Source organism: Coenobita brevimanus, chromosome 57 (genome assembly GCF_032717465.1).
Source record: "Coenobita brevimanus isolate Jiangsu-jjx chromosome 57, ASM3271746v2, whole genome shotgun sequence".
NCBI lineage: Eukaryota > Metazoa > Arthropoda > Malacostraca > Decapoda > Coenobitidae > Coenobita > Coenobita brevimanus.
Window position 1 is genome coordinate 29,169,340 of NC_137010.1, and position 15,258 is coordinate 29,184,597.

The 15,258-nt window shown below is 43.4% G+C and overlaps 1 protein-coding gene across 1 annotated transcript in view; it reads right to left on the bottom strand.

Moving 5' to 3' along the window:
- LOC145402128 (jmjC domain-containing protein 8-like) overlaps window positions 1–15,258 on the bottom strand; it is a 144,747-nt gene that overhangs the window by 128,177 nt on the left and 1,312 nt on the right. Inside the window, exon 2 of the mRNA XM_080274243.1 lies at window positions 14,358–14,407. Coding sequence (XP_080130369.1) covers window positions 14,358–14,407 — 50 coding nt within the window. The remainder of the gene's footprint in view (window positions 1–14,357; window positions 14,408–15,258) is intronic.

Consider the following 15,258-nt stretch of genomic DNA (forward strand, 5'->3'; position numbering starts at 1 on the left):
CTTTATGGCATCTCCAGGAGACCTTAGCAGTGACAGTGAAAGCAACAACGGGGCGCCCTGCACCGCGAGGGAAAAGTAGACGCCCTGAGCCTTTGATACCTACCTCCTTCCCTTCTTAACAAGCCCAGAAGTCACTTACATAAAGGTACATGGTGTTCTATTTGTTGGTCCTACTAGAAGTACTATTAGACAAAGTATTAGCAGGGTAAAGTAGGCTGGAAGGGGACCCGGAGACCAAGCCCTGGGTAGGCTGTCAACCACATACTGTACCAATTTTCCCATAAGTTCTTTGGTTCACACAATGCAAAATCATAGAATGCGAGGGTTTCTGCAGCCCATAAACTCTCATCGTGTGAGGGGTGCACTGTTTAATGTATCATCCTCCATTCGGCAAAAGCGACCATGCAGCATTAAATTGTAACTTCAGGATTGCATATGACACAGTTAACAGAAACGAGTTACAAAGAGTGCCTAAACTACAAAAAGGGCAACTACCATGATATAAAGCAGTACTTCTTAGAAACTGATTGGGAAAAAGAGCTCGGAGGACAATAGTTAAATGTTGTACAGTAATCCCTCCACTATCTGATGTAAAAGACCCAAAGGCATGTCAGGAAAGTGGTCCCATCCGGATAGTGGGCCTCTGCCTGCTGGACTGGTACTTATGGACCCTAACCCAGCCTAACTTTGAAAGCCACCTAAATAACTCCTTACCAGGCATGCATAGCACTTATTTAAACCTATTTTAAGACCCTATTCACACCAATAATGGACATAAAGCATGAAATAAATGAAAAGGAACCAAAGAATGAGGAATTAGAAGTAAGTATGGAAAATACTTTGGCCTAGCAACATACAGGGTACTGTACTGTACTTACAGCACGTCTGTGGCCACCTCCTCTAACTCTCTAAGGCTCTGGTAGTTGTGAAAATGCTCTTGAAGCATATACAGTAATCCAGTGTTGTGCTACACTTAATTCTTTGCACTGTGAGTTATAACTGTTTAACACTGCACATTCTTCTTAACTGAACCACACAAGTTTGAACTGCCAGTTTCAACGCCACTCTGCATTCCACACTCACTCCACAGTTAATCCTTTGCACTCTAAATTCTAATTTCATAATACTGCTCAACACTGTAAATTCCCATGTGGTCTAATGGCAAGGTACTGCGGTTTATTCACTGTTTATTCACAAAAAATGAGCAGGATCAGGATAATCAAGTGATTACTGTTTACACATTAGGGGGATCGTGAGGGAAGAGGAGTGAAACCCCACCGGTTAAACATCCATGCAAACGTTGTGTAAGATCTCTCGTTTGAATGCCTAGGTCTAGGTTTGGCTGAATGGGATCTTTGTAGGTTAATGCCCAAAACATCCAGTCCTAAATGTAGGAAACTTATTATCTTAATATTTCAACAATGAAACTACTTCGTTTTAATGTTTTTCATTCAGTTTAAATATAGATTCATACTGCAAATAATAATAATTTTTTTTTTCCACCACCACCCCTGGGAGAATGGGTAGCTACCATAATTGGCAAATGAATTATTTGACAGAAAAGTCTATCAAACCATAAAAATGCCAAGAAATTATTTTATGTTACCTCATCCCTGTTTTTCATTTATTTTTGAATAACATGAATGATTTTGCACACATTCTGAATTTTTTTAATGGTAATTTTTATCACAAATGCCTTATTTTTGTCATTTTCTACCCCTCCACTGGAAAATAAGAATTTCCAACGTGGATGATGATTAAAAAAAAAAAAAAAAAAAGTGATCAAAACACAAGAAAACCCATAAAAACAATACCGGTAATATAAAAACAGCCGAAGAAAACCAGGTACCTAACCTCAGGGGGTGGGGGGTGGGGGGCTCAGGCCTACCAGATCCCACCATGACATCAACCATCCACAATGTCATTAAACCCAATCTTGAAAGCCACTCAAAACTAGGCTAGCCAGCTACCATGGAAAGCCACACTTACATTGGCATGTCTGTGTCGAATTTGACGGGAACAGGGATGTCTGCAACCTGCTGTGCACTTGGTTTTGGGGATTTTAACACCATCACCATCTCTTGTTCATGTTATACCAGCTCACTTTATCACACTCTGGACACTGCTCCAGCAGTTATAACCCCATGATTCAAAAAATCTCTAGGTTTATCATGTTATTTTGAAAACACTGCTGGACCATGTCCCATCCCACCGCATCGAAGCACAACTATTACACAACATATTTGAAAAGACGTGCTTCCTGTCGCAGGCAGGTGGTGTCGCATCCAGTTATCTCCAATTGGCTGAGGGATTAGATGCTTCTCACTGGTTCATGCATAAAAGATCAATGAACAATTGATAACAGGGGGTGACACAGAAGGAATTACAATCAAGAAGGCTGACAGTAGGCATCACGATCATGTGTCACTTTAAAGTAGCTACCGCAAGATCCAGATTCATGGTGATTAACTTTTATGATGATCATCTATCTATCTATCTATTGCCAGACGCCTCAATCCCGTTTGGGGTGGCCACAAACAAATCGCCTCCAAGTCGCCCTGTCCCCCGCCATTTCACTCCCCTGCTCCCAGCTCACACCCCCCTCTCTCATATACCTCTCCACCCCATCTCTCCATCTCATCCTCGGCCTCCCCCTCCCTCTTTCCCCCTCCACCTCACTCACATACACTCTCTTCATCAGTCTTTCACCCTCCATCCTCTCAACATGGCCAAACCACCTCAGTGTGTTCCTCATAACGCTTCCTATCACATCCACATCAACACCACAATGCTCCTTTATATCCTCATTCGTCAGCCTGTCTCTCCATGTGACTCCACAGGCTCCTCTTAAATAACTCATTTCCACTGCTCTCACTCGTGACTTGTGTCCTTCCAACAACGTCCAAGCTTCACTTCCGTACGTTAGAGTTGGTATCACAATACTGTCATGTAGTAACTTTTTCACTTCCATGCTCACTTCCCTGTTTCTTATCACTGCTTTCAAGGAACCAGCAACCTTTCTTCCCTGCTGTACCCTTTCAAGCACTTCACCCTCCAAACCTCCATCCTTACTCATCACACTACCCAAGTACTTAAACGTACTCACATTTTCCAATTCCTCACCATCCAACCTCGCTGTACATTCACTGACTTCACCTCTCTCAAAGACCATCACTTTACTCTTCCCTACATTCACCTTTAGATTCCGTTTCTTACACACTCTCCCAAACTCATCCACCAAGCCTTGCAGCTCTCCTTCGTCTTCACTCAACAACACAGTATCATCTGCAAACAACAGTACAGGGAGTTTCCAAACACTATCCTCTCTCACCATGGCCACTCCAACATCCACTACCCTACCTTGTATCTCTTTTATTACCCCATCCATGTACAGATTGAACAACCATGGAGACATGACACATCCCTGTTTCAACCCAACCTTCAAAGAGAAAAATTCACTTAGTTCACCATCCATACGCACTGCAGCCTTCGCACCATCGTACATACTCTTCACAGCATTCAACAACTTCCCATCTACTCCATATATTCTTAACACTTTCCACAATCCTTGTCTATCCACCCTGTCATATGCTTTCTCCAAATCCATGAATGCCACATACAACTTCTTTCCCTTCTCTAGAAACTTTTCCACTAAAGATCTGAGAATGAATATCTGATCTACACAACCTCTTCCCTTCCTAAAGCCTCCCTGTTCTTCTCCAACTAATTTCTCTGTTCTTTCTCTAACTCTGTCAATAAGTATCCTACCATACACTTTTCCTATTATACTAAGATGACAAATGTCCCTATGGTTACCACACACTTCTTTTTCCCCTTTTCCTTTGTACAAGGGAATAATTATACCTGACTTCCAATCCTCCGGGACTCTACCTTCCTCCCAGGCCAATCTGCACATCTTCCACATCCATTCTACTACTATCTCTCCCCCATGCTTCAGCATATTTCACATCCATCAATTCCTGGGGCTTTCCCAGATTTAACTTTCTTCATTGCTTCCACAACTTCTATCCTACTGATTTCTTCCTGTCTTCTCACCTCCCTCCTTCTCCCAGCCATTCCCCAGCCACTTATACTCGCATTACTTCCATCCTCTACGTTCAACAATTCCTTAAAGTGTTCTCTCCATCTGCTCACTTTTTCTCCCTTCTCCACTAGTAGTCTACCATTTTTATCTTTCACTCCCCTGCTAACTTCACTTCCACCCTGTCTTACTCTTTTCACCTCTCTCCAGAACATTTTCTTACAGTCCCTCCACTTTACACTCAAATTTCTTCCAAATTCCTCATCCACTCTCTTCTTACTCTCTCTTACTAATCTTTTCACCTCTCTCTTCCTTTCTACATATAACTCTCTCTTCCGCCTCTCAACCTCTTCCACGCCCCTATTTCTCATCCATTCATTGTATGCTTTCTTCTTTTGTGCCACAGCCTGTTTCACCTCTTCAGTCCACCACGCTGTTCCTTGCACCCCCCTCCGTCTTCTCTTCCTTCCACACACCACATCACATGCTGCACATATTTCTTCTGTAAATATTCTACACACACCTTCCACGTCTCCCATCTGCTCCACTTCATATTTGCCCAATCGTTCCTCCACTTCTCTCTTATACTCTTCCTTTTTCTCATCCTCCTGTAACCTTTCCACTCTCCTTGCAACTACTCATGATGATCATGAAACACCATAAATATGCACTTGCGATGGAAATGCCATAAAGAAGACCACCCCTATTACAATAAGAAACTTGCAAAGAACGCATTACAAAGATTGTTGGGCACGAGTCAAAGGAAAAAAAATACCAAAGGCAATAAACGTAGTTGTTGGAATTGTGTTGTGGCTGGAATATTTATAGTTTCAGACACCTCTGGATTTCAACATGCAAATTATGTTATTCTGGTGGTTTCTGATGTGGTTTGAATGATTCTGACCTTCATTTCTATCGCAAATTACTAGTTTTGTAATTTTTCTGCATCCCCACCTAGGGGTTCTGCCAGGACAAAATCACAAAAACTAGCAATTTCCAACATAGATGATCGTAATACTAATTTAAAACACACAAAAAACCATGGGGAAAACATAGTTTGCATGTCTAGCCAAAATCCCTAACCTAAACTAACTTAACTGAACCTAATCTAACCTAAACTAACCAAACCAAACCTAGCCTAACCTAACCTACCTCTCATCAAAGTACTCCTAAAATCAGACACTTCGTAACTGCACTTTATTCTAATTTTCATTTTCAGAATGGGGTTGCTATGGCCAAAAAAACAGACAAGTTTATCATCTCTGAAGCAACATGGGTTTTTATAGTTTTTACAGATCACCTGAGCTACCAGAACACCACGATGTCTGAAACAACTTAATACTCTAGCTTCAGATATGTCTGTACAATCCCTGTGAAATTTTGCAACCACTGAATAGTAGTCACTCACTGCCAAAGCACAGAGACGCCATCCTGATGTTGAAATCAAATTATCAGGTGAGAAATGACTGCCAGTTATGTCGACTTATGACTGGTGAAGATGAAAACAAAAGCTCCAATCACTGGGGAAAAAAAAAAAAAAAAAAAAAAAAGCTTCCACCCATTGTGCATGTCAGGCACTAGTGCATGCCTAGGTTACTGGCAACTAGTAATGAACATACAAACACACAGGAGCTCTCTCACAATATGTGAAAGATCTCCTGCCACGGGCTATGTTCTGAAACATGGAAAAAATTTGTAAAAACATTTACAACGCTATTACAGTAATCCCACATTTACCTGGACATGCAATATCCAGACTTGTTTATTATCCAGATACTGGGCCTCGGCTCTATTAAACCATTATCTAAATTTACATGCCATTATTCGAACATAAAAGTCCCTGAGAACTTCGTCCGGCCAGCCAGCATGTTCAAATAATCGGTATCATGGCTGCTGGGCTCTAGCCGTGGGTGGGAAATACACCGTAACCCACAACCTAAGCTAAAATGTCCATCCACCCTTGTACTGAATGGTCAGTGTTGCATGCTGACCCAATCACTCCCTACAAACCTCCAGCACCTGAGCAATACTGACCACAACCCACAAGTGGAGTCAAAATACCTACATGCATCCCTACCAAATGTCAAAATTCACGCATCCACCAGGAGATGTGTTTCCCAACAGCGTTGGCACGCGCAAGTAAGACATACCACAAGCCACAAGCACATGTACGGTAAAAGCGCCTGTCCACCTCTACACCAAATGGCAGGAGTCTCCTGGCCTCTGGGATTAGTGTGAAATCCCCCACCACGAGCGTCTGTCCGCTTCCCTACCTAATGGTCAAAGTTGCCTGGCAGGCCACATTAGTTACAAACTGCCTGAGGCAGTGTTGTACTGGTCATCCACTGTTGCTGTCATGTGATAACCATCGCCTGAGCAACTGGAAACGAACCTTGAATGCAAATGTCGGTTTGCCGCATTTTTCTTCCTCTGTACTCGAAGACAAGCATGAGGTGCGATATGGCAGCACTATACTGCTTGTGGCCCTTCAAGCCCACATCTCAGTTACCATTTGTGTGTGGTCACGCTCTAGCGCTGTTGCAAAAATGACTGTGAATGCAGCAGCTTTTGTGGTGGTCCCCTATCTTCTTCAGGTTGTGGCCCTCCTCTGCTGCATTCTCATGTGTGTGATGATGGCCCTACCATCACCTGAGAAGCGGAAGAGGAAGGTCTTGACTCTGGAGAAGTGTGAGATACTGAGCAAGGCTGATGAGGGCTGGACAACGGGACGCATACTGCAGGAATATGAGCTAGCCTGTTCAACACTGTTTGTTATCAAGAAGTCATGGGACAAGCTTATGCAGTATGGACGGGATTTCGGCAAAAGCACACGTAGAGGCGACAGGAAGGTCATGGTCAAGGCCCGGAACGCCATTATCGACCGGTCAACATCGTTGTGGTTTCGCCAGAAACGTGCTACCAGCGTGCTTGTGTGTGGGACCATGTGGAAGGCTGCGGCCGCGAAGTTTGCATGCCTGAACAATGTGCATGGCTTTAAGGCTTCCGAAGGATGGCTTTTTCACTTCAAGCTTTGCCATGGACTTACAAGCAATAAGGCACATGGCAAGGCCTTGGATGTGGCTGCAAAGGATGTAGAACCGTTTCGCCAGAAAGTGCAGTGCCTGATCATGGACAAGGGCCTTACCCTTGGTCAAGTCTATAATGCTGACAAAACTAGTCTACAATACAGTAATCCCCGTACTATCCTGACGCCCACTTTCCAGACATTGTGGGCCTAGACCTTTGGAACCCAAAAATGGCCAAAAAAAGAAAAAATCCCCCCAAAATCCGAATTATTTCCCACTTGTAATTTGAACTTGCCGCGCAGCACCGAATAGCTGTTTACACCACGGCCCCTTCACCCCTTCCTTCCTCCCCTCCTCTCCCTTCCCCTGTCAGAGTTGCCATTTGGTATTTTTCAATAACAAATGGGGGCCAATTTGGTAATGAAAAATTTGTTTGGGAATGAATCAGAATAATGTATTACCAGAAGGATTTTTCACATGTATGAGGATACACAGGATGGAGATGGTGGATAGTTTGCTCTCTCTGATTAATCTGCTAGCCTACATAGCGTGAAAATAAACATGCTGTTAATTATATGGAGAGTGATTACATGTATTTCTACTTGTATATATAATTAGTGAAGAATAAATACTAGCTTTATGAATTTGGTAATGATTAATGAGGAGTTTGGTAATGTGGCGGTTGCGATCTGGCAACTCTGTTTCTCCGTCACCAACAGTTATTGCCTAACTTTGACCGCGAATAGATGCTTATCACGATGGAAGCCACACGTGCTCGTTTTTTGTGAATAAACAGTGAATAAATTGCAATACCTCGTCACTAGACCACACAGGAATTTACAGTGTTGTGCAGCGTTAAGAAATTAGAATTTAGAGTGCAAAGGATTAACTGCAGTGTGCAAACTGGCGGTTGAAACTGGCGTGGTGCAGTTAAGAACAATGTGCAGTGTTAAACAATTATAACTCACAGTGCAAAGAATTAAGTGCAGCACAACACTGGATTACTGTATGTGCTTTCAAGAGCATTTTCATCACTGACAAAGCCTTAGAGAAGGCGGCCACAGATGTGCTGTAAGTACCTTGGCTGTGGTAGTCACTTCTAATTCCTCATTCTTTGGTTCCTTTTCATTTATTTCATGCTTTACATCCATTATTGGTGTGAATAGGGTCTTAATAGGTTTAAATAAATGCTATCCATGAGCGGTAGGGAGTTATTTAGGTGGCTTTCAAAGTTAAGCTGGGTTAGGGTCCTTAAGTACCAGTCCAGGAGCCAGGGGCCCACTTTCCAGATGGGACCATTTTCCGGACATGTCTTTGGCTCTATTACATCGGATAGTAGAGGGATTACTGTATTCTACTGCTCACTGCCCACCAAAAACCTGGCAGAGGAGAAGGAGAACGCTAAGCCTGGTCACTCTATTGTACTGCTTACTGTCCACCAAAAACCTGGCAAGGGAGCAGGAGAAGGTTGTGCCTGGTCGTTTTATTCTACTGCCCACTGCCCACCAAAAACCTGGCAGAGGAGAAGGAGAAGCCTGTGTCTGGTTGCAAGTTATCCAAACAAGGTGTCTCTGTTTTGTGCATGAGTTGATGGATAGCCTGCCTGTTGTGTGGTACCATTCTGTGAAGGCCTGGTTTACCACCATGACCTTCAGAGACTGGTTCCACAGACACTTCATCAAGGACGTTACCAGTTATCAAACAGAGGTCCTTGGTCTCGCTCATGACAAGATAAAGGCACTCCTGCTCCTGGACAATGCCCTTGCACATCTGTCTGAGAAGGATTTGTTTGCTGGTGACAGGCACATTAGGTGCATGTTTCCGCCAGCTAATACGATTGCTCTGATTCGACCAGTGGATCAGGGTGTTATCGTGGCTGCCATGAGACTGTACCGGCAGAGGTTCCTCAAAGACGTGATGGTGGTGCTGGAGAACGAAGATGCAGCCAAGGACACATGTGAGGAGCAGACTTGGCAGAATCTTCGACGTTACGACCTAAAGTTTGCAGTTCAACTGGGCAAACGCGAGGAAGGAAGTCTCTGTGAGAACCCTCGAAAGCAGTTAGTCTCGCCTCCTCCAAGGAAGTGAAGCGAAACACGATTTTGAGGGGTTTGACATGGATGATTTCCACCTTTGTCTTCACACAGCAGGAGAGCAGGTGGACATTGACGACGCGAGATATTGGCTGGACTATGATGGTGGCAATCCTAGTTATTAGATGATGTCTGATGAAGAGATCACTGCTCCTGCCTCTGTGGGCACGAAACAGGACAGTGACACCAACGAGGATGAGGATGAGGATCCTGACTCACAGCCCCCTACAACTCCATCACTCGTTTGTCTCCGTGCTAGTCTTGAGGAGAAGCTGGAGTACGCCGAGCACCCGCACTGTGACAGGGAGTTGCTGCTGCTCTGCCTGGCGATGGAGCTGCAGGCAGTCTGGGACATTGTCATCCTCTGGTAGAATCGTCAGTCCTAACATCAAACCAGGATCGACATTTTCCTCAAGCCTGCCGCCCCCATGAGTGCCAGCCCATTCTCACCACCACCTCGTTTCAAACCATCACCATTGGACCCGCAACCGTGCACACTGACAGCCGCTGAGTCTCCACTGGACGTAAGTTTGCAGTTGTCTTCAGAGTCTCCTGGGGCAGACAGGCCACCATCACCACGCAGCACATCCCACTCATTACTTAGCTCCAGCAGGCAGAGGAGGAGAAGGAGGAAAGGTTCTCTGACCTTTGCTAAATGTGAAGGTAAGCCACTAGACCACATGGGACAACTACAGTGCTCCCTTAACATTCATGGGGGTTAGGTAACAGAGACACCCGTGTATGTAAAAAATGCACGGATATTTGCTGTCCCCCTTAAAAACACCCCTGGACCCCCCTCAACCCTCTGGCTGCTGCAGCTGTGATGACAACATACAGTACTGACTGTGCTCTCTGCGGGGAAATAGGAAAAAATTTGTTTTCAACACATTTTTTAACCCACTTCTTTAATCCTAAGAACTAAAATTTTTGTCAGACAAATGTCAATCTTTCTACTATCACTTGCAACAAACTGCATGTCCGTAGGAACTCTAAGCACGGAAAACGATTTGAGAGAATACAAGGTGTGTTTTGACTGTCTGACGCTGGAAATAGCCCACCCAGCGAGGTGGAAATTTTGTTCTGGTGCCAATATTGTTTCCCATGACTAGTTGTAGTTTCACAATATTGTTGCATTTTCATATGAAGTTGTTTATTCATAATTAACAATATGCAACAAAGTATGAATGATAAACAAACAAACGCAATTTCACTTTAAAGTGTGGCTTAGGATAGGATGCGCAATCAGACATCTTTTAATCAAAACCTAGAGTAAAGGGAAGGCGATAGAGAAATATGAACTGTATATATGTTTAAGTCTTGGGGGAAATATATACCTTGTTGGTATACCTTAATGTAATCAATACTATTTTACTGAGGTGTATAATGTACATGGTATAGTTTTGATGCTTCTATTCATGTATAAATCCAAGTTGTCTATGGAAGTTTAGCACCTCTGATTTAGCTGACTCGGCACCACACCCAGAGGGGATGGCGGCCGGCTAGGGCAGAACACATTTATCATTCAAACGAGAGGGACGTATAACTCTGAGCTCTCTCAGTGTCGCAGTTGTATCTTTCTGTGGCCAATAAAGAGAGATTTAATCTGCTCAGTTTCAGTTCACCTGCACATGCTAACTTCGAAATTCTTCAACAGGATTCTACACCGATTTCCCACCATCTCCAGTGAGTGAGAAGACGTTTTGGTGGTGTGTGTCAGCCGGAAGTGACTTCGACCAGGCGCAATGGTAACCTTGCTTGGAACTGTGAGGTCACGACGCAGCTGATATAAATTGGTGATCAGCTGTGGGGTTCCAAGCTGATATATTAGTGACTAGTTGAGGAATCCATACAGCCAAAACATATTTTTGGTGGTTGCAGTGGCAGGATTCCTGCCTGCTGTTACAATTTCCACCAAACCACACGATTTTTTCCATAAAAAATAGGGTTACAGCCACGTTACCTCATCACAATAATAATAAAAATAAAACACTTCTAGCCGGTCTCCTATGATTTTGTTACGATATTCAAATGTTTATGTCAGACTTTAGCAAAACAGTAATGATGTGAGGAAAATCATTACAAGCTTTATAAAACTTCATGAATGACTTTTATTACCACTCACTTTTATAAAGCTTATTGATATAATGTCATGTGTCATTTCATAGCATAGCTGCACAGTTTGCAACCGCAAAAAAATTAATGCACTTAGCATCATGACTTCTCTGATTATTGCAAAAATATCACTAAATCACTTGTATTTTGTCACAGTACTTTCTATCTACTACTATCTACCGCCAGACGCCTCAATCCCGTTTGGGGTGGCCACAAACAAATCGCCTCCACGTCGCCCTGTCCCCCGCCATTTCACTGCCCTGCTCCCAACTCACACCCCCCTCTCTCATATACCTCTCCACCCCATCCCTCCATCTCATCCTCGGCCTCCCCCTCCCTCTTCCCCCCTCCACCTCACTCACATACACTCTCTTCATCAGTCTTTCACTCTCCATCCTCTCCACATGGCCAAACCACCTCAGTGTGTTCCTCATAACGCTTCCTATCACATCCACATCCACACCACAACGCTCCTTTATATCCTCATTTGTCAGCCTGTCTCTCCATGTGACTCCACAAGCTCCTCTTAAATAACTCATTTCCACTGCTCTCACTCTTGACTTGTGTCCTTCCAACAACGTCCAAGCTTCACTTCCATACGTTAGAGTTGATATGACAATACTGTCATGTAGTAACTTTTTCACTTCCATGCTCACTTCCCTGTTTCTTATCACTGCTTTCAAAGGGTCAGCAACCTTTCTTCCCTGCTGTACCCTTTCAAGCACTTCACCCTCCAAACCTCCATCCTTACTCATCACACTACCCAAGTACTTAAACGTACTCACATTTTTCAATTCCTCAACATCCAACCTCGCTGTACATTCACTGACTTCACCGCTCTCGAAGACCATCACTTTACTCTTCCCTACAGTCACCTTTAGATTCCGTTTCTTACACATTCCCAAACTCATCCACCAAGCTTTGCAGCTCCCCTTTGTCTTCACTCAACAACACAGTATCATCTGCAAACAACAGTACAGAGAGTTTCCAAACACTATCCTCCCTCACCAGGGCCACTCCAATATCCACTACCCTACCTTGTACCTCTTTTATTACCCCATCCATGTACAGATTGAACAACCATGGAGACATGACACATCCCTGTTTCAACCCAACCTTCAAAGAGAAAAATTCACTTAGTTCATCATCCACATGCACTGCAGCCTTAGCACCATTGTACATACTCTTCACAGCATTCAACAACTTCCCATCTACTCCATATATTCTTAATACTTTCCACAATCCTTGTCTATCCACCCTGTCATATGCTTTCTCCAAATCCATGAAAGCCACATACAACTTCTTTCCCTTCTCTAGAAACTTTTCCACTAAACATCTAAGAATGAATATCTGATCTACGCAACCTCTTCCCTTCCTAATCCCTCCCTGTTCTTCTCCAACTAATTCCTCTGTTCTTTCTCTAACTCTGCCAATAAGTATCCTACCATACACTCTTCCTATTATACTAAGAAGACAAATGCCCCTATGATTACCACACACTTCTTTTTCCCCTTTTCCTTTGTACAAGGGAATAATTATACCTGACTTCCAATCCTCCGGGACTCTACCTTCCTCCCAGGCCAATCTGCACATCTTCCACATCCATTCTACTACTATCTCTCCCCCATGCTTCAGCATTTCACCACACACTCCATCAATTCCTGGGGCTTTCCCTAATTTAACTTTCTTCATTGCTTCCACAACTTCTATCCTACTGATTTCTTCCTGTCTTCTCACCTCCCTCCTTCTCCCAGCCATTCCCCAGCCACTTATACTCGCATTACTTTCATCCTCTATGTTCAACAATTCCTTAAAGTGTTCTCTCCATCTGCTCACTTTTTCTCCCTTCTCCACTAGTAATCTACCATTTTTATCTTTCACTCCCCTGCTAACCTCACTTCCACCCTATCTTACTCTCTTCACCTCTTTCCAGAACATTTTCTTACAGTCCCTCCACTTTACACTCAAATTCCTTCCAAATTCCTCATCCACTCTCTTCTTACTAATCTTTTCACCCCTTTCTTTCTACATATAACTCTCTCTTCCACCTCTCAACTTCTTCCACGCCCTATTTCTCATCCATTCATTGTATGCATTCTTCTTTTGTGCCACAGCCTGTCTCACCTCTTCAGTCCACCACGCTGTTCCTTGCACCCCCCTCCGTCTTCTCTTCCTCCCACACACCACATCACATGCTGCACATATTTCTTCTGTAAATATCCTGCACACACCACACACCTTCCAAGTCCCCCATCTGCTCCAATTTAGTAATTTACAATATAATATAAAATAACACTTTCAGCCACTCTCGTATGATTTCAGTGTGATTTGGGTTCATATTGCTTCGTATTATTTACAAGAGAGAGAGAGCAGGGGGAGGGGGGACAGCAGGTTTAGACCAGCTCATCGAGGGTATATGGAAGAAAAGAAATACTCCCAGCCCATCCTAACTTTTCCCATCATGAAATAATGGCATTAATAGATGAAATGGCCAAGGAAGAATGTTATATTTGATTCACTGGATAATGCCATCACTAAAACAGCCATGAACAGTCCCTGGGGTAAAGTTACGGTAATTTTTTACAAGTGCACAGGGTCATCTTTTTTGGTGAAACCAAGGTATTTCTGATGGTTTTTGATGTGTTTTGAACGAATCTGACCTTCATTTCTGTCGCAAATCAGTATATTTCAAGATATCCCCCACCCCCCCTTCCCCCCCACAAGAATGGGGGAGATGGGCGAACCCGGGGTTTTTGGGTGGGGGAAATCACATAATGTATTGATTTGCGATAGAAATGGTCAGAATAATTCACAGCACATCAAAAACCATCAGAAATACCTTGGTTTCACCAGCCGGGCCGCTGCGCGCTGGGCCGTCTAGCTTACTCCCCACCGCCTCGCACCAACAATCGCCTGCCCACTGTCACCAGCAAACCATTATTAGCTAAACTAAGCTAAGCCAAGCTAACTGAACCTAACCTAACCTAACCTAACCTAAACCTAGCCTAAACCTAACTTACCAAGCCAAACAGAAAAACTAACCACATCAACAGAAAAACTAACCACATCAACAGAAAAACTAACCTTAAGGTTGCAGTCCTCGCACCCACCCGCCATGACTGACCCGTGCGTATCTGAAATTCAAATTTGAGCGCCGGTTGTATCAGTTTGAACTTCACGCATGAGCAGATAGCGCGCGACATAACAGTAGACACACGCTTTAGCCCCACCCATAAGTCACGTGAACCATGACATGATGGTAGACACACACGAGACAGGACCACAATGCATTAGGCATGCGTCGCGATGGGTCTCACATATCGCCAGACTGTCAAGAGTAATTTTTTGGAAAATTTTCAAAAATCATTTTTCGCGTTAATATTCATTTGCGGAAGTTGTTTCTAGGGTTCAAAATGTTCGCAATGGTGAGATCTAGATATCTGTAAGAGTAAAATAGAGATTCCAAATCCCTGTGCACTTGTATAATAATACCAAAGTTACATTTGCAGTGAACAGTGTCAGCAGAGTGCAACGAGATAAAATGCTTTAGTGAATCCAGCCCCGGTAGTGTATCCACCTGTAGATATTTAAAACCGTTTGTATTATCCACCTGTAGATATTTAAAACTATTTGTATTATCCACCTGCAGATATTTAAAACCGTGTATGTTAAAAATGCAGATGTTAAGGGATGACTGCATACACCTGCTCGAGGTTTGCAGGTTACGAAGCCTGTCTGCTGTGCACTGGGTGGTAAGTACCCCAATCGAATCTTTTTTGGCAGAGAACTTTAGTTTCTTCATGGTTTTCTTTGTGTTTAAAATTATTTTGGATATTCCTATGTATGTTTTGGCATCTAAATATGGCAGAATGATCTGAAAACAGTGCCAAAATTTGGAGGGGTACTGTACATACAGTAGTGTATGGGTAGGTTGTTTTTTGTTTTTTGCTGTTTTTCTTTGCATGGTTTTCTTACTAAACTGTTT